Source organism: Pocillopora verrucosa, chromosome 4 (genome assembly GCF_036669915.1).
Source record: "Pocillopora verrucosa isolate sample1 chromosome 4, ASM3666991v2, whole genome shotgun sequence".
Lineage (NCBI taxonomy): Eukaryota > Metazoa > Cnidaria > Anthozoa > Scleractinia > Pocilloporidae > Pocillopora > Pocillopora verrucosa.
In genome coordinates this window covers 5,075,555-5,095,793 of record NC_089315.1, presented here as the reverse complement: position 1 = coordinate 5,095,793, position 20,239 = coordinate 5,075,555, and the positions used below count along the sequence as shown (strand labels likewise).

Sequence of the window (20,239 nt, the reverse complement as noted above, 5' to 3'; positions counted from 1 at the left end):
TTTTATAAATTTTTGACACAACACCATAGAGATCAAAAACTCAGAATTCTCCTCTACATGGGGTGGTGTCTAAATTTATAAAGTTCATGCCACAGACTTTTTCTTATTTTGCTCATGCTGAAGGTTACTTCTGGTTCGCAAGAACTAACTGCTCTCGAAAGATAAGCATAACTGAGCATAAGCGAAAATTCTCTCTATATTCCATATTCTTTAAGCTGCTAATTTATGTTAACTCTTTAACCGTTAAGCATTTCATTTCTCTCTACATTATCGTCCCTGAATCACACGTTAAGGTCACGAGAATAAAGGAAAGGATCACTAACCATGTAGATTGTTAAACAAATTCTCCTTGTCAGCACCTAAGAGAATGTAAAGAGAACAGTATGAAGAATATACATCCTGATGTTATGGTTTGAAAAGGCTCAATCAGTCAGACTAAAATCCCAGATTTTGAAAACGTGACTTCGCGGCCCGGTGACAGGATATGACGAACGCTTCATTGAAATATTTGCGACAGGTTGAAGTAGCAATTTTAAACTTCTCTTTTGATAAGTTCAGCAACCACTCATGTTATCATACTTTAATTCAAGAAGGGAATTCGAGATACTTAAACAGGCCTATCAGCCATGTTCAATGGCTCAGTGTCATTAGGAAATGCGCAAAACTCACTGGGATTTATCAGACGAGGAGAGAAATTTCTCACTTAGGCTGTTTAAAGCGAACAAAATGTCGAGATATTTACCTGTGTAAGACATTCATCTTACGGGGCTGTTCTAGAATAAATAAGAAACCTTGTGTGTCAAAGTTAAAAAATGAACTATAAAATTATTTACAGGGTAATTTAGTATTATTAACCGAGTCAGAGCAATTGGAGAAGCGCTAACGCTCTAAAAGTCATCTTTAAAACTCTTTACGATGGCCAATTAACGTTATCAACTCCGTTGATAATACTGACTTAATTACTTTGTTATACTCTCCCACAGACGCAGCACCACAGTTTCTTTAGAAAATTACCCTCTTTGTTAAATTATTTGATTGTTCATCTTGAAGCAATTGAAATTGAAAAATGTTCTGTTAAAAATAAAAACTTACCCTGAATTCCTTAGGGTATAAAGGAAGAAATGGACTTTGTGACGTAATCGGTAAACTAAATAGAAATTTATCGGTCAGCTCAAGATTTTACTCGTATGTTTTGGTATCAGTTGCGACGGCTTAAGTTCCCTGCTATCGAATTTAACTCTTACGAGTGGATAGCATCCTATTTCTCCTTCTTTTATCACTGCTGAATCAGTCAAACATTAAGATAAAAAAATAGAGGAGATGATAGCCAATGAAAGATTATAAGGTTTATAATCTCTTGTCAGTAACTAAAGAAGCTTTGATTGTGAAATAAATTCTCCTTGTCAGTACCTTAGGAAATGTATAGAGAACAGTGTGGAGAACATAGATGCTGATATAGGGTATAAAGGTTTAAACCATTAAGTCAAGTAAGAAAGAGAAGAGATCGTGTCGCGTTAAGTCATGTTCAAATTAGCGCTTTTTCGCCACCTGAATTATACTGCAAGGTTTGTGTCTTTTTGATTAAAAAAACTTAATATTATTAATAATAATAATAATTATAATAATAATAATAATAATAACAATAATAATAATAAACGTTATCCACGGGCTCCCCGGGACGTCATTCAGTCTACACCCGCACGAGTGCGATGCGAGTAGACTCGGCATCATCCCTTTTCAGATTTATTAAAAATAAAGGTTATCAGGCATGGAAAGGCTGCTAAGGCTATAATGCATTGAGTTTGTTAAGGCACTTGACAAATTAAAAAGGCTTGTCGTGAATTTTTTTTCCAACTAACAAAAAATGCTGCAGAAGAGTGAAATGCAGCTCAAGCCATAGAGATTAAAGTGAGGGCGAATCTATCATTAACTAACCTCTTCTTCTGTAATCACATAGCTTATTTGGAATATTTTACAGTTGATTCTCCTGGGTTTTTTCGTCCTAAGAAGACATGTCTAAGGATTTTGTTGAAAGATAATCAAAATTGATTTTTGAGTTCCGATCTCAAAGTGTTATGTTCCATTTCAGGATGCTTACATGACCCAATCATCGAGATCGCCTCCTCAGTAGTTCGCTGTTTTCCGGTTTCGCTGCAAGCGGAGGTTAGACGTTAGTACGGTATGTAAAGATATGATGCTCTAGCGCTGTTATTCATTTAGACAGGGAGTTTTGAACGTCTGAAAACGTTTCTTAAAACTCAGTAGGTACAGTGGTGAACTGTTGACTGCGATTAGTGTAAAAGTTACGAAGGAAAGAGAGTTTTAAAAGGTAATTATCATTATCGGCTATTGTGTAATTTTCAACTTTGAATGCATTCATTATCCCCAAAGTGCGGGATATATGACCAGAAATTGCTATATAATCGCAAAAATCGATGTGATTTTCGTTCTTAGCTTCAGTTTAGTTTCAAACGTCGAAGGTGGCTACAAAACGAACTTTTTAATTGCGATTTCCTTCGTAATGATTTTAATTTGGTCCATTATATTAATAATTCATTAGTTTATGTGTGTTAGATGCTTTAAATGAATATGACTCCAAAAGGATAAAACCCTTTTCATGCACATGATATTCAAGCGAAGAAAATAACGACATTACATAAGAACATGACAGAGTTTTTATTGGAACAAAACTGCTAAAATTCAATTGTCTTTCTCTTTCCATCTTGGACGAAGAAACAACGACCACGGCTTATTGTTGTGTGCGAGCACTCGATATTTTAGGATCTTTCGTTACTTGTGGTGTCCCGTTAGGTCCAAGTTAAGACATGTAATTGATGTGGAAGGCAAAGACATCGAGAGGCAATGTAATCTAATATTATAACATTTATTTGAATGGATCTTTAAACGTTGCAACACGGAAATTGTATGTATATCTTAAATTTTTCGAGATTTCGATGTCATACTCAAATTTCCTAAATCTATTCGATCATTCTTGTCTTTCCTCCTCAATTAAGGTGTGTTTTAATTTCTTTTCCTCTAGTGGTGACTTAGAAGATTTTAAGCGAAAATATGAGCGCTGTGAAATATGAGCGGTGTCTTGAGGTTCACCGGCAAAAAAAATTAGCCGTTAGGCGTAAAAATCGACAAATTTCAACTGTTAGTTACAAAACAAATTAACTGTAAAAAAGTTTTTCGGAAAGAAATGAAAAGTGAACGGTAAAAGCTACCACTCCATTTAGACCCGTCTTGATACGTTGTATGCTAGGTAGGTGTTTATGGATAAAAAGGTATGCGAAGGGTACTCTGCCTCACGCCCTCCTCACCCCCCCCCCTCCCCCCCTCTCCCTTCTCTGTTTTGAATGTCTTTTGCCGCTTTTTGTGACTCTATCGCCGACACAGGGCAGGGATCACGAACCTTGCATGTCCAAGTACCTTTTTTTCTTGTGCAGGATCAACGCGGGCAATCCCGAGCGGGACCCACCTTACCAGTGATATAATAATTCCCTTTCTCGTACAGGATAAACCAACTGTGGCTCTTTACCTCTTTGCTCACTGTGATATAGGTTCACTGCAGACCCTCAGTGGTAGTGATGATGGACAATATGGATGAGATTTCTTGGGCCCTCTTCACTGGCATTGCAGTGGCATCCGTTTTGCTTCAGACATGTCGTTACAAAAAGGCTATCGAGATATTCACCGAGTGCTTGGTTCTTTTAAAACAATTTAAAGCGGAAAAGTTAAATTCTTTCTCTGTCATAGTCTTTCACAGGTTGTTTGACCTTTACTGTCTTGTTGGTGATACCAAGAATGCGATTAAAATTGGGGAAGAGGCAATCCGTATCCATCTTCAAGGTACTGATATCCCAGCTAAATCGCGCTTCTATGTTGGAAAGCTTCTCCGCCGTCTGGAGCCCTTGTTCGACTTCCCTAAAGCCAAGGACTTCTTTGGAAAGGAACTTGGAATCTGGATAGAAACTGGTAATAAAAAGGAACTTGGAGTGATATTCATGCAAATTGGCAGACTACATGGGGAATTGGAAGAATTCAATCAGGCTAAAGATTTTTATGAAAAGGCAGTAGCAACTTTAAAGGAGGCCGGTGATCAAGCTTTGATAAAGCTAGGGGAAGCCTTAAATGATCTGGGAAAATACTATGAAATTCTTCGAGACTTCCAAAACGCAAAACGTGTGCAACATGAAGCCCTCGAAATAAGTGAACGCACTGGAAAGAAGAGCGAAAAAATTATGATTTACCGGAATCTCGGTGACATCCACACATCTCTCAAAGAATTTGACAACGCAGAAAAATTTTACAGGAGGGCACTCTCGATTAGTAAAGAGCTGAGAAACAAGAGTGGAGAAGCCTTCACGTATAAAGGCTTAAGAGGTTTTTATCATGGTAAAAACGACTATGCGATGGCTGAAACGTACGCCAGGAAGGCGCTCGAGGTTTACACGGAAATCGGTGACAAGAAAGAGGAAGGTACTTTAAATTGCGAACTTGGAACCCTCTGCCATTTTCTCGGAAGATACGAAGAGGCATTAGAATTCCACTGGCGATCTTTTGCTATTTACAAGAAAATTGGTGATAGAATAGGAGAAGGACAACAATACGCGAATCTTGCTGTTGTATATCAGTCAATGGGTGATTTCTGTAAAGCAAAGCAATATTTTGAGCAGGCATTGACAATCAACAAGGAAACGAATCTCACTCTAGGTCAAGGAATAGACTACGGCAATCTTGCAACTATCTATCGACATCTTGGTGATAATGCCAGAGCACAGGAGTGTAGTGAAAAGGCTCTAGAGTTAAAGAGTGGAACCGGCTTGCAAGATACCACACTATCCGAGTACCGTCACTTGGGAATTTCCTGTCAGAATCGTGGACAATACGTGCAGGCCAAAGAACATTTTGAGAAGGGTCGAAAGATAGCGAGAGAGGTTGGTGAAAGAAGTATGGAGGGATCAATTTTATCCGAGTTAGCCGAATTGGAGTCTATCACTGGCGAGTCTGAAAAAGCGAAAGCGTATTTCAAAGAAGCATTGCAAATCTTTAAAGACATCGGAGACATCGTTCAGGAAGCGTTACAGTTCAATAATCTTGGGACTGTTTATCAATTGGAAGGCGACATACCAACGGCCGTAAGATACCTTGAAAGGTCATTGCACATCTTCAAACAAATTGGAAACAAACATTATGAAAGTGTTGTTCTGGGAGCACTTGGAGATCTGTATAATTCGCAAGGCGAATATGAAAGGGCCATGCAACAATACCAACAAGGATTAAACATAGTGAAAGAAACTAAAGGGAAAACAATGGAAGCGAAAATCCTCAATTCCTTGGGGAATTGTTACTTCGATCAAAAGGATATGAAAAAAGCGATGATGTTTTTCAAACAGGCACTTTCGTGTTGCGAAAAGATTGAAGACCTTCGAGGAACAAGCATTTGCTGCTGTAGTATAGCATGCGTTTATCATTTGACTCTAGATCCTAAAAACTTTTGGTTGTATCTTAAAAGAAGTATTAGGGCTCTTGAGGAGACACAGAAATCAATTGGAGAAAGCGAGTATTACAAGATAGGCTTTGCTGACAAACACGATAGACCTTACAAATTAATGGTTACCACATTGATCACATTGAAAAAGTTTGATCTAGCTTTGTCAATTGTGGAGCTTGTACGTGCCAGATCACTTGCGGAGTTGATGGTAAAGAGATATTCTGCACCACCTTTGCCTGACTTGGATTCCAGCCAATTGACTTTTTTCCATCATACTGTCAGAGATAAGGATAAATCCTGCCTATCATTCTATTTTGCACAAGGAAATCTTTTCTCTTGGATTTTAAGGGCTAACCAAGAAACGATGCTTAAAGCGGACAAAACAGAAGATTTCCTTGAAAACATCCGACGTCAAGGCTCACGGTCGACCCAAGACTGGGTAGAGAATCTTGCAAATCAGTGTTACAGACAGTTTTCACTTTTGCCAGGCGAACAGTGTGAAGATCGTTCACTGTTTCCTCTTCATAAAGATTTTGACAGACGATCCCCAGCCGAGCCTCAAGAAAGCCCAAAATTTGAACAAGGCCAAAACACCTGCCAAGTCAAGGAGAAGAATGAAGGAAGTTCAAATGAAGAACCACCCCTCAAAGTGTTGTATAAAGTCATCATCGCTCCTGTGGCTGATCTTCTGAAAGGATCCGAGATAATTGTCGTCCCTGATAGTTCGTTATCCAGAGTTCCATTTTCTGCGTTGATGAACGAGAGAGGAGAATTTTTGGCAGAAAAGTTCAAGATTCGGTACACCCCATCTTTGACGACTCTCAAGCTGATCCAGGACAGTCCTGCAGATTATCACAGTGGAAGTGGTGTTCTTATAGTCGGCGATCCTGATGTTGGTACTGTCACGCACCAGGGAAGTGAGTTAACATTTAGTCCATTACCGTGTGCTAGAAAAGAAGTTGAAATGATTGGAAAGATTCTTCACGTTCAACCCTTAACTGGTAAAGAAGCTACCAAGGAAGCGGTACTACAGAAGATACACTCTGTAAGTCTCATTCACATTGCTGCGCATGGTGAAGAAGAGAGAGGTCATATTGCATTAGCTCCATCCAACCGAGAGAAGAATGACTTTCTGTTGACAATGGCCGACATCTCCGCAGTCAGATTGCGAGCCAAACTGGTCGTACTCAGTTGCTGTCACAGTGGAAAAGGACATATCAAAGCTGAGGGAGTTGTTGGCATCGCTCGAGCCTTCTTAGGATCCGGCGCTCGTTCGGTGTTGGTGTCTCTCTGGGCTGTGGACGACGAAGCAACAATGGAGTTCATGAAGCAATTCTACCAGCACTTGGTGAATGGAAAGAGTACGAGTGAATCTCTTTATGAAAGCATGAAATGGATGAGAGATAACCCAGACTACTCGGAAGTGAGAAAATGGGCACCATTCGTGTTGATTGGAGATGATGTGTCATTCCAATTCGCCAAATGAGTGGAATTCCCGGGATGTAAGTACGATGCAGTGATACAAAATTTAGTAAAAAAAATAATAACGCAATTTAGAAGCATGTCTGGCACACCGCATCATGTGACGAAGCAAGCGTGTTTTTCAGTGACGGAATCAGCTTACAATTTTTTTTGTTTTGTTTAACAGGGAGAGACAATTCTTCATAACTGGAGGAGAAAGTACCAGGTGTCTCAACACAATAAATTGTGAACGATGTCGCTATTATGAAGGGACTCTGGGGGAAAATACAAGTGCAGCTAACGCCTTCATTCCATTGAACTGTTAATTTTGCAGTGTCAAATTACTTCGAGTTTTACTAGACGTGTCCTTCATTTTATTCCTCAGAGAAGAATCTCAGTAGTATGCTCAGAGGTGCGAGGACGAAGACAGCTTTAAAGAAATGCACTTTGAGTCAAAAAAGAAGACGATTAAGAAAATAATTTATGACATAAACTACGGTATCATACGAGAATTTCCAGCCCCGAGAAAAGCGGTAAAAACACACGTTAAAAAAATTACGATTAATTTTGTTTCTTTTACGCCAATCAGCTGCTGAGACGTCACTCGCCTTTTGCGCCACTCGGTCAGGTTGATAAATTAATAGCAAACCTTTACTCTTCGCGATCCATAGTTCTGTGCCGAAGTTTTCTCAGATTATGGCTGCTATAACACTGCAAAATCCGTATCACTTAAAGAAAATGACGTTCAAAATTTCCCTGAAGGGAAAGTTGAGTAATCAGCGGCTTTGGTGACGGCATTTCTCGCGGCTGAAACGAAAATTGACAACTGGAAGAGTTGCCATAGGTCGATTTTGTCGCTGAGGGAAAATTCATATTCTGACAATTTTGTAACTTGAGTGTAACTTCCATTGTTTGTTTTTGTAATAATTCAAGTAATTTTTTCATCTTGAGCCGTATTGCTAACGTACTTTACGATTTTTCGGAGACTTTGGATCCTATTTTTTTCACTCGTTAATTAAGTCGGCTATTTTGTCCGTAAAGGGCTATTCTGTTTATACACTAAACAAATTAATACATAGGCGTGCTTAGGTATGAAATTTCTCTTCAAGTGTTCAACTCGATGGCTCACGAGTGAGCGCAGCTCACAAATGAGCTATCGAGTCGAACATTTCAAGAGAAATTCTATATCTACGGCCTAGTTCAAATGTCGATCTTTACATGTACCGAACCTAACGTTTCTATTAAGTACATGTAAAGATCGACGTTTGAATCAATTAGGATCGGCAGATTTGTATTCGGATCGACAGTGCCGTTCTATCCGACTCGGCTAGTCGGATAGAACGGTAAAAGATCGACATTGATTCATACGTCGTACTTTACATGTACCGAACTTAATGCATACATTATACATACGTTAAAATAATTATGTTTTACCCACAATTCAAGAAAGTTCGCTTACGTGCCATGCGCGAAAGCCTTCGAACCATTCAAACAATATGGCGGGAAAGGAAGAAGGCTCGTGCTCCTCTTGTTTTAAATCCACAAAATATACCTGTATACCCATTGGTAGGCATTAACCGCTGACTACAATGGAGTTATGTTCAGTTTTGCAATTAGGATCGACTAAATTCGGATCGACGTTTGAATCAACTGCCGCTCTTAATTATTCGAGTCGACCCAAATTGCAATTAGGTTCGGTACATGTAAAGATCGACGTTTGAACTAGGCCTACGCGCGCCCATGTATTATGTTCTACAAAACGTTGTAATTAAGTAAATGTGAATTGAAATACTGATTTGAAAAGCTTTATTTCTTTAAAATGTGACTGTCATGATTAATATTCCTCGTGTGTCAAACAAAAAAGTAAATTTTTTTTAATTACCTGATTAAATTATTTAAGTTATCTGATTGTTCATCTTCAAAAACTAAAACTTAAAAAATTGCGATGAAATGAAAAACACAGGCTTAAATTGTAATCATCCCAATCCTTAACATCCTGGTGCTCCTTAATCTATTTTTAGATTTAATCCCAAGAAGTCACTCCTATAATCTTCTACAGGGACACAAACAAACAAGTTTCATTTACTCTCAGGGTATCCTACCATAACATTGGGGTTGTAGCTTTCACTGACATAGTGTACCAATCAGGAATACCTCAGTCAAGAAGAAAATTAACTGTAAAAGGTAATTATATATTTCATCAAAATATTATGGGTCAGCGCAAGATTTCATTTGTATCATTTGATCTCAAACGTGATGGCTTCAGTTCCTCTGCTATCGAAATCTTAACCCTTTAACTCCTATGAGTGATTAGCATCCTATTTCTCCTTACTCTAGCACTGCTGAATCATACACTAAGGTTATGAGAACAACAAAAATGAACACAAACTTAAGAAGCTCTTGATTGTTAGAAAAATTCTCTTTGTGAGCACCTCAGGAAATGTGTTGAAAACAGTATGGAGAATACACATACTGAATTTAGAGTGTAAAGGGTTAAACCAATACGTCAAGCAGGAAATTAAAAGAGGCTGTGTTGAACTAAGCCTTAACTGATTACATAGTTGGTCCTTTCTTGATTATCAAAATTCAGAAAACGAACTTAAACTTTCACAGAATGTTACTTCTGTGCAAGGAAACCTCCAAGAGATGCCCCAAAGATATGGACCTAACAGAGAGGAAAATTTATCAAATTAGTACAACAATTACTTGTCAAGATACCCTAAAAAACCCTTGTAGCTTAGTGCAGTAACAAGCTCATGTGAATCAACATAAACCCTTTAGGGTGAAAATTTAGAATTTTAAAGTGATGAGGCTAACTGCTTCATAAGGGGCAGCAGAGACTTACTTATGCCTTTACACCACTTATTGAACCAAATTTTTTTACATGTAAGAGAAAGAGAGAGATACCTTTCTACATTTACTGGGTAGTTCTCAAAGTTGACTTTTATGGTTGTACAAGTACCATCTAACTGGATTAATCCTTTACCCTCTCCTGGATAACTCTAGTGGTAATCATTACCAAGACACAAAATTTTATTTGCAAAACGTGTAATTTTGCAGTCCCCTTTCTGTATCCTTTTTGTTCTCTCTGAAATATCTGCACCAACCTTATCTAGTTTCAGGTAGTCCACAAGTCATCTGAAGCCTTCAGTCCATTCACCATATTCCAATACATAGGATATTCTGACTGGAAACATAAAATAAGATTTAGGACTTGGCAAGTTTTAAATGATATTTTAGGCAAAGAGCTTTTATCATAATATGACTAATACTCTGAGTCAAGTCAGAGTCACTTGACTCTGATGATGACTTCTGCTAAGGTTGTGGAAATACCAGACACAAACCACTGACAACAGCTCTTCTTGGGACTACCCTCACCCAGACAATCAGACAAAATAATATGATCAAATATTACCCATGGTTTCAAACCCATTACTGTATAAAACTATGATAACTGAAAGGGAAACAGCTCTTAAGAAGATACCCATTAGACTTGTGATTTAAACCTTTAAGCCCTGATATTAGCATGCATATTCTCAATACTGTTCTCTACAATTTCCTAAGATACTGACAAGGAGAATTTGTGTAGCAATCCAGAGGTTCTTTAGTTGCTGATTATTTCTTTTATTCTTGTGACTTAATGTGTAATTCACAGAAGATATTAACCCTTCAACTCCCAGATCAAATTTGTAATTCTCCTTACTGTCAACCATACAATTCTTATAATGTTAGTTCAGAGGATTTAGTATTGCATCACCTTATTATCCCCCAATTTATTTTTTCTCATCACTTATCTGGTTGATGTTGTTCTGATATTGTAAGGAGAAATTCTGTCTTAGTCATTCAAGGGAGTTAAAGGGTTAAAGAGATGTGAGGAAAAACTAGGCGCTACTGTCTCTCAGGGGATGAAAAAATTATTACAGGTTTGTCCAACATTAGGTTAAAGAGGAAAAATATTGCTAATTTAAGTATAGTGTATAGTGTACTCAATACAGGATAACTACTTTCTTTGAAGTAAAATGGTCATAGTAGATGCCCATTGTGCAATACTCATGTAATCTGTATCAAAATCCTCATGAGAGTTATCAAAAACAAAAGTACTAGCAATCCTCTGTTGTCATTAAGTGTTTTTTAGAAGAACTGATGAGAGATTTAAGAAACTGGGAGGGTGCCTATTTTTTCTTTTCATCATAAAACACATATAAAACACAATTCATCTATTTGCCATGACAAAGGATAACCCCTTAAAACATCAGCTTTAAAACCTCTTTACAGTGGCCAATTTTATTGTCATTTATCAAATCAGTTAGTAAAACCAGATTATCTTTTTACACCTCCTACTGACACAGCACCACAGTTTCTTGAAAATTTAACCCTTATTTCATTTGCCTATTGTATTTATTCTAAGGCAGTGCTTATTTGAGGGGAAGTATTAATAGTGAATGATTTATTTTAATTATGAAACTTACAGATATCACCCTATAACCAAGACTTAAGAGAGTAAGAATTTGCAGGGAATAGACAAACAAGGGGACACCGTACATGACTAGAGCCTGTGTCATATATCAACCACTCTTTTTCATCGTCATTATCAACAACAATCTGTAAATGAAAAAAAACTATACTGCAAATCAAATTTATTATTAGCAGTGCAGAATAATGAAGAGTGGTTCCCTTGAACTTTTGATTTCTCAAAGAAGAACCATACATGTATTCACACAACTGCAGATTGACCATGAAAATTGGGTGCTATGCCTGAGAAGTTGTTGTATGGATTCACTTGAATGTTCAGAATTGAGAAAAGTTAAAAAAAAGAACAAACAAACAAACAAAAAAAAAAACAGCCATCAATTTTAATTGGAAATAAATTAATTTGATTTCTTCTCTTGTAAGGGAAGATACCCAAATTTACTTCAACCCACAACATTAATGAAATAAATGGGAGATTGGAAGGTTTGTTCTGTACAAAGTAGTCAAAAAAAAAACCAAGAGAGAAGACATCTACATTGGATGAAGAAAGTTAAGACTGGGAACCTACAGAGAGGAAATTTCCCATTATAATGGAAGGTTTGATAGGGAAGATTAGAAAATTGATTTTTTTAAGTTGAAGAAGACATCCCTTGTACAATTAACTCTTTAACTCTTAAGATCTGACTGTCAATTCTACCCTCTAGCTACAACACATTTCCTTGTAAAATTGGTTGCAAAAATTTGGTGTTCAATCAAGGTAATAAATTGTACCTGATGAGTTTGAGTATTCTCACTACCTGTTTGCTGTATAATGTATGGATACTATAGGAAGAAGCTACATGGTAATCACTTCTGGGAGTTAAAGGGTTAAATTAAGTAAGATGTACCTTGCACAAATAGTAATCTATGCAAAATAATAAGCCAACTGAAGTAGTCTATGATGCAAGTAATTGTTTGGTTCTGCTCTATACAGTGAACAATTTATTATACGGTCAACGAGAAGAGATTCAGAAAATTTTTACAAGTGGGAGAAAATATTCACAATGTGGAAAGAAAAGTTCATCCATTGAAGAAAAAAACTTGTCTTGAGCAATCAATGCATGTGAGACCTCGAGTGATCAAAGTTGGACCGATCATGCTGGCGCGAGCATTGCACGAGAAATGTGCAAGATCCAATAACAGATTAATAACGCGTATTTGAATCGTTGAAACGTTACATTTTGAATTTCAATATTCTGAGAAATAAACTTCGTGAAAATAGTATGGATGTGTACAGCTTTTTTTTTACTTACTACGAAAGCTTATGTAGCCACCATCTTGATGAGAGCGACTTGATTCCAGAGCTCCTGAGTGCTTTTTTTTTTTAGTTTTTTTTTTTTTGGGTGAAGAAGCGAGTGATACAATCGAATTTGTCCAATCTAAGGCTTAAGGAGTAATTCCGTACAAAACTCCTTCATGGATTCTTAGTAAATGAAGTTCCAGAGGCACCTGAGAGACTCACCGTGTTGACTATGGACTGGGACTAATGAAAATGAAAGTTCACTAAAATCGTACGAAAGAACTTTTTTTTTTTTTTTTGAGGACAATTCTTAGTCTACCGTTTAAAAGCTGCGTGTTCTTTACCTAAATAAAAATAGAGAAGCAGGAAAACAAAATAACAAGCAAGGTAAATTTCCAAGTCCGTGTACAGATCACGATACAACTTTAGGAAGCTTACATGACATATATATCGAAATCGCTACATCTGTATTTGTTGGCTATATCCGGCTTTGCTGAACTCAAAGCTTCGAGGTAAGTGAGGTTTTACCAACTATAGCATTGTACTTGTCGTGGATAGAGCGTTGCTAAAAATTTGAAAAATTTCTAAAAACTCAGCCTGATGTAGTGTTGAACCTTTAATTCTTATAGTGGTAAGATTTTAGGCAGAGCGGAGTAAGCCTATCAAGTACCCAAGAGTGACACCCTAAACGTTAATTAAACACTGGACGCTCGCAACATTCGTTTAAATAAACACAGAGCGCCGAGCTAATGCAAAACTCGCAGATCGGTTGAAATCGTGACGTGTTCATCTATTTAAAAACGTATCTGATCGTGTAAATTGCAATTAGTAAATATTTTTCGACTGGCGGACACGGAGTTATTAAAAAACCTGTCCGGCTGCCAGACATCTAGCCACAGAGTCAATTAAAATGAATTATGTATCCTCAGGAAGGCAAGGTATTTAGCCAGATATAGTTTGCTATACGTAAAGTTCCACTAAGGTTACTCACTAGACTCGACTTTAGGTCCGTTTCAAATGTTGATCCCCTAGTTGCAAACTTTCCTGCGTAAATCTGTTCGTATTGAGTTAAATTATGCGTCACCGAGTTGATCAACTCTTGTGCATTGGTAGATGTTGCAACTAATCAAATGGAAGGCATAGCTTTTATGTAAAATGATGTTCATGCATGAGAAGAAAATATGACGCTTAAGTGTTATCATCGAGTTAGACGGCAATCTAGGAACTATCCACCAGCATTTAGTTGATTACAAAACGGCATACGAACTCCACCGAAAAGCACAAGAGATTAAAACTAAAATTGATTTCAAAGAAGGAATGCCTGCAGATTACCTTAATCTTGGTCATTGCTGTAAGTATCTTGGTGAGTACGCAAAATCGAGGGAGTTTTGGCGTTTAGGACTTGATATCGCTAGGACTGTTGGCGACAACCTGAATGAATCAAATATAATTGCTAGTTTGGCAGCTGTGGAGCACACAATTGGCGAGTATGAAAGTGCAAATGATCATTATCAACAAGCACTTCATATTAGCCAAGGCACTAGAGACCTCAAGCAACAGGCATCTCTGACCTGCAACCTTGCCGGACTACTTGCTCAGTCTCAAGGTGATGAAGATGCTTGCAAACACTGAAACGAATTGGAGATAAAGATGGAGAGAGCACTGCTTTAGCAAACCTTGGAATTCTTTATGCTTCACTGGGTAAACATCGTGAGGCGATAGAATACAACGAACAGGCTCTTGACATTGCAGAAGAAATTATTGACAAAAATGGGGAAATGGTTATCAATAACAACTTAGGACAGCTTTACTTGTTTCAAAAAGAATTTAAGAAAGCATCTGATTGTTTTAGTACTGCACTTTCAATCTCTCGAACGTCAAAAGACTTAATAGGAGAAAGTCGTGCCTACTGCAATATAGCGTTGCTGTGTTTAGCAAGAAACGATGTACCAAAAGCTTTCTCGGCTCTCTCAGCAAGCATAAAGCTGCTTGAAAAAACGTCGGTTATACATGAAGAAAGCGAAACTTTTCAGATTGGCTTTGCAGACCAGCACAATGATCCTTATCGATTAATGGTTGTTGTTCTGCTTAAACTAGGAAATATTGATCAAGCGTTGTCAGTGTCGGAGCTTGGACGTGCAAGATCATTGGCTCAGCGAATGGAAACTCACTACTCTGCGAAACCTTTACCTAGTTTTGATCCTTTTCAATGGATTGATCCAAAAGATGTTGTCCGGAAACAATCCTACATATGCCTGTCATTTTGTTTTTATGCCGGGTATATTTTTTATTGGATTTTAAAGGCTAACATGAAGACAACTTGCAAAGAGATGTCATCGAGACAATGGCTTTCAGCAGACAGTCAGCCTCAACACGACTCTTTTCAAGACAAGTTGAAGGACCTGGCGTATAAGTGCGACAGAGAGTTTTCACTTTTGCCAGGAGAACGATGCGAAGATCGCTATTTGGTCCTTGATGATAAACATTCTGTGGCTAGATCTCCAACCAAATCTAATGGAAGCCCGGAGCCTCATCAAAGTCTCAACGCTTGCAAAGTCGAGGAGAAGAATGAAGGTGGATCAGAAGAAGAACCGCCCCTCAAAGTGTTGTATAAAGTCACCATAGCTCCTGTGGCTGATCGTCTGGAAGGATCTGATGAAATAGTTGTTGTCCCTGATCGTTCACTATACGTAGTTCCATTTTCTGCATTGATGAACGAGAAAGGAGATCGAATTTCTGGCAGAAAAGTTCAGGATGCGGTATACTCCATCATTGACGACTCTCAAGCTGATCCAAGACAGTCCTGTAGATTATCACAGTAAAAGTGGTGTTCTCCTAGTTGGCGATCCTGATGTTGGTACTGTCACGCACCAGGGACGTGAATTAACATTTGATCCATTACCATGTGCTAGAAAAGAAGTTGAGATGATTGGAAGTATTCTTAACGTTCAACCCTTAACTGGTAAAGAAGCTGCTAAGGAAGCGGTACTACAGAAGATACACTCTGTAAGTCTCATTCACATTGCTACACACGGTGAAGAAGAGAGAGGTAATATTGCACTAGCTCCATCCAACCGTGAGAGGGATGACTTTCTGTTGACAATGGCCGACATCTCAGCAGTCAGATTGCGAGCCAAACTGGTGGTGCTCAGTTGCTGTCACAGTGGTAAAGGAAACATCAAAGCTGAGGGAGTTGTTGGCATAGCTCGAGCCTTCTTAGGATCTGGCGCTCGTTCGGTGTTGGCGTCTCTCTGGGCTGTGGACGACAAAGCAACAATGGAGTTCATGAAGCAATTTTACCAGCACTTAGTGAATGGAAAGAGTGCGAGTGAATCTCTTCATGAAAGTATGAAATGGATGAGAGAGAACCCAGGCTACTCGGAAGTGAGAAAATGGGCACCATTCGTGTTGATTGGAGATGATGTGACACTCCAATTAGCCAAGTGAATGTAAGTTCCGGGATGTAAGTACGATGCTGTGATACAAAATTAAGTGAAAAATATAATAACGCAATTTAGAAGCATGTCTGGCACACTGCAACATGTGACGAAGCAAGCGTGTTTTTCAGTGACGGAATCAGCTTACAATTTTTTTTTAATGGTGAGAGAGAATTCTTCATAACTGGGGGAGAAAGTACCAGGTGTCTCAACACAATAAACTGTGAAAGATGTCGCTGTTATGAAGGGACTCTGAGAGGAAATACAAGTTCAACTAATACCTTTATTTCATTAGACTTTTAATTTTGAAGTGTTTAATCATTATTAGTTTTACTAGACGTGTCCTTCATTTGAGAAAATCTCAGTAGTATGCTCAGAGATACGAGGACGGAGACAGCTTCAAAGAAAATGCACTTTGAGTTGAAAAAGAAGACCAATAAGAAATTAATTTATTACTTAAACTATGGTATTATTCAAGGATTTCCAGCCCTGAAAAAAGGCGTAGCAACACACGTCAAAAAAATTACAATAGTTTTACTTTTTCGCCAATCATCTGTTGACACGTCACTCGCCTTTAGCGGTCAGGTTGATAAATAAATGGCATAGCCTTCACTCTTCTCGATCCATTTTTTTTTATCCAAATTTTCTCGGATTATGGCTGCTAAAACACTGAAAAATCTGTATCGCTTATAGACAATGACGTTCAAAGTTTCCCGAAAGGGGAAAGTTAAATAATTAGTGGCTTTGATGGTGGCATTTCTCGCGCCTGAAACCGAAACTCGACAACTGGAAGATTTTGTCGCTGAGGAATAAGTCATTAACTGACAATTTTGTAAATTGAATATTAGTTTGACTGTTTGTTTTTTTAATGATTCACGGAATTTTTCTTATCTTGAGCCTTATCGCCAACGCATTTTACAATTTCTCGGAGATTTTGGATTCCATTTTTTCTATTCTTTAATTAAGTCGACGTTCTTGTCCGTAAAGGGCTATTCTGGTTATGCAGTAAACAAATTAATACATGGGCATGCGTAGAGATAAAATTTCTCTTCGAGTGTTTAACTCAACAACTTACAAGTGAGTGCATGCAGCTCACTCGTGAGCTATCGAGTCGAACACTTGAACAGAAATTCCATATCTACGCGAGCCCATGTATGATTCTCTACAAAACATTGTAAATAGGTGATTGTGAATTAAAATACTTATTTGAAAAGCTTAGTTTCTTTAAAATGCGACTGTCATGATTAATAAACCTTGTGTGTCAAACAAAAAAAAGAACTTGAAATGTATTTCATTGTTCATCTTAAAACACTAAAAATTAATAATTGTGATGAAATGAAAACCATAGGCTTAAATTGTAATCCGAGTTAATCATCCCAATCCTTAACAATCCTGTCGCTCCTTAATCTATTCTTAGCTTTAATCCCAAGAAGTCACTCCTCTAATCTTCTACAGGGACACAAACAAACAATCTTCATTTACTCTCAGGGTATCCTACCATGACATCGGGGTTGATGTATTCACTGACATACTGTAACAACCGTGAATACCCCAGTCGAGAGGAAAATTAACTTTAAAAGGTAATCAGATATTTCATCGAAATGTTATGGGTCAGCGCAAGATTTCATTTGTATCATTTGATCGCAAATGCGATGGCTTCAGTTCCTCTGATGTCTAAAATCTTAATCCTTTCATCCCTATGAGTGATTAGCATCCTATTTCTCCCTACACTAGCACTGTTGAATCATACAGTAAGGTTATGAGAACAGAAGAAATGATCACCAACTTAAGAAGCTCTTGATTGTCAGAAAAATTCTCCTTGTCAGCACCTTAGGAAAAGTTTAGAAAACAGTGTGGAGAAATATACATACTGATGTTAGGGTGTAAAGGGTTAAACCAATACGTCAAGCAGGAAATTAAAAGAGGCTTTGTTGAACTAAGCCTTAACTGATTACATAGTTGGTCCTTTCTTGATTATCAAAATTAGGAAAAGGAACTGAAACTTTCACAGAACGTTACAAATGATATAGACGTTGTGACACGAGGAAAAATATATTTTCATTTCTACTGAAGATTTTCAATGGATGATGACACCAGGCAACCCGACCCACTCCCCCTTTATCCTCGAACATGAAATATGATGGCGGCGAATTCAAGAAATGCTTGAAAATTCAGTAGAAAATATGGAGGTAGGATGGATACAACAGTGATAGTTCGCCTTTGCATCGACAGGCTCAACGAGATTCATTTCCTCTAAGACAATGAAAAAATAATGGTGTGTGGGTCAGAGATATTTTGATAAGCGTGAATTAAGGCGACCTCAAGGATACTTTTTCTTTCTTTTAACGTTTTAGTTAGTTGTGTAGGAATTTTATAATTTAGATGAACCTTATAAATTTTTGACACAACACCACAGAGAACATAAGCTCAGAATTTTCCTCTTCATGGGGTGTTGTCTAAAATTTATAACTTTTCATGCAGCAGATTTTATCTTCTGATTTTTATCATGCTGAGGGTTGTTTCTGGTTCGCAAGAACTAATGCTCTCGAGGGTTAAGGCATAACCGAGCATAATTAAACGAAAACTCTTTCTATATTCTATGTTCTCTAAGCCGCTAATTTATGTTAACTCTTAAACCGTTAAGAATGACAAGCATTTCATCTCTCCCTACAGTATCGCCCCTAAGTCGAACATTAAGGTCATGAGAATAAAGGAAATGATCACCAACTAAAGAAGTTCTAGATTGTTAAACAAATTCTCCTTGTCAGCACCTAAGAGAATGTAAAGAGAACAGTATGAAGAATACAGCTATTTCAATTTACGTTGTCGGATAAAAGCCTCAAGCCTACAAGACAAGACCGAAGGAGAATATGGGATCTTAATCTGTTCTTGTTGCTCTTTTTTAAGACGCGCAAGGCAATACTAATTGTATTTTCAGCCTCCATGTCCATCTCGCGCCGACAACCCCGAAAGCCTAAAATTAATTCTAATCTACCCATACCGCCTTTCGGTCTTGTCCCGTACCCTTGAAGCTTTGATCCGACAACGTAAATTGAAATAGCTGTATACATTTATATAATAAGCTCAGTTATGCACGCATTCTGATTGGTTCTCACTTATGATCTATTGGAGGACAAACGTATAGATATCGTCATCATTAAAACTTTTTTCCGTATATTTTAATTCTTTATTATATAATACAAATAGATTCCAAGTTGCAGTGCGTCTGTTCAGTAATAGATCACAGAGGACGTCAAAATGTGGTAAGAACATAAGTGACAGTGGGCTCGTGTGCCACTTTTTTGTTCTTGCCACATTTTGACGTCATCTGTGACCTATTACTGAACAGACGCACGGCAACTTGGAATTTATTTGTTAAACTGATGTTATAGTTTGAAAAGGTGCAATCAGTCAGACGAAAAACCCCAGATTTTGAAAACGTGACTTCGTGGCCCGGTGACAGGATATGACGAACGCTTCATTGAAATATTTGCGACAGTTTGAAGTAGCAATTTTAAACTTTTCTTTTATTCAGTTCAACAACCACTCATGTTAACATAGTTTAATTCAAGGAGGGAATTCGAGATACTTGAACAGACTTATCACCCATGTTCAATGGCTCAATGTTATCAGGAAATGCGCAAAACCCACTGAGATTTACCAGACGAGGAGAAGAAACTTCTCACCTAGGTGGTTCAAAGCGAAAAAAATGACGAGATATTTACCTATGCAAGATAGTCATCTTATGGGGCTGGTCTTGAATAAATATTTAAAACAACGCCGTCGCACTAAGATCAGGGAGGAAATTTATTTTCATATTGATTTCCTTACAACTATCATTAAGTGAGAAGCACTGAGTTTTTTTAAAAGTATCAAAAAAACTTGATTGATGTCTGTTTTAGGGAGGTAAATTCAAAGTCACACAAAGACGATTGTAATATTTCATTCTCTTTCGGGAGCTCCTTCAATTTATACTAGAAACTTGAAAATACGACTATTTTCTTAAGACGTTTTTTTATTGAGTGCGGATTACTGTGTTTTTTCTGCATGCCTTTGCTTGCAACGTATATAAAACTTATTGTTCTTGTCCAACAT

The 20,239-nt window shown here is 37.7% G+C and overlaps 2 protein-coding genes and 1 long non-coding RNA gene across 5 annotated transcripts; 2 read left to right on the top strand and 1 right to left on the bottom strand.

Annotated features, from left to right (window-relative positions):
- The first annotated feature begins 2,160 nt into the window (after positions 1 to 2,160).
- Positions 2,161 to 8,680, top strand: LOC131794701 (tetratricopeptide repeat protein 28-like). 3 transcript variants are annotated; one of them, XM_066165602.1, is made up of 3 exons: positions 2,161 to 2,179; positions 3,564 to 6,999; positions 7,146 to 8,680. In XM_066165602.1, the coding sequence occupies exon 2, from the start codon at positions 3,591 to 3,593 to the stop codon at positions 6,981 to 6,983; it is 3,393 nt and encodes a 1,130-aa protein (XP_066021699.1). In that variant the 5' UTR covers positions 2,161 to 2,179; positions 3,564 to 3,590; the 3' UTR covers positions 6,984 to 6,999; positions 7,146 to 8,680. The 3 variants fall into 3 exon arrangements, with proteins under 3 accessions (XP_066021699.1, XP_066021700.1, XP_066021698.1); XM_066165603.1 differs by having other exon boundaries at positions 2,166 to 2,179; positions 3,760 to 6,999; XM_066165601.1 differs by having other exon boundaries at positions 2,170 to 2,329.
- A 74-nt stretch (positions 8,681 to 8,754) lies between these two features.
- Positions 8,755 to 12,917, bottom strand: LOC136280443 (uncharacterized). The gene is made up of 3 exons (XR_010717231.1): positions 12,721 to 12,917; positions 10,066 to 10,145; positions 8,755 to 9,623 (listed from the first exon to the last, which is right to left on the bottom strand). It is a non-coding gene; the product is annotated as an uncharacterized lncRNA (long non-coding RNA).
- Positions 12,918 to 13,145: 228 nt separating this feature from the next.
- LOC131794737 (tetratricopeptide repeat protein 28) lies at positions 13,146 to 17,374 on the top strand. Its single transcript, XM_066164895.1, is given in 4 exon segments — positions 13,146 to 13,219; positions 13,901 to 14,316; positions 14,319 to 15,436; positions 15,438 to 17,374. Coding segments are annotated over 4 exon segments (2,325 nt in total). The 3' UTR covers positions 16,155 to 17,374.
- Positions 17,375 to 20,239: the final 2,865 nt, after the last annotated feature.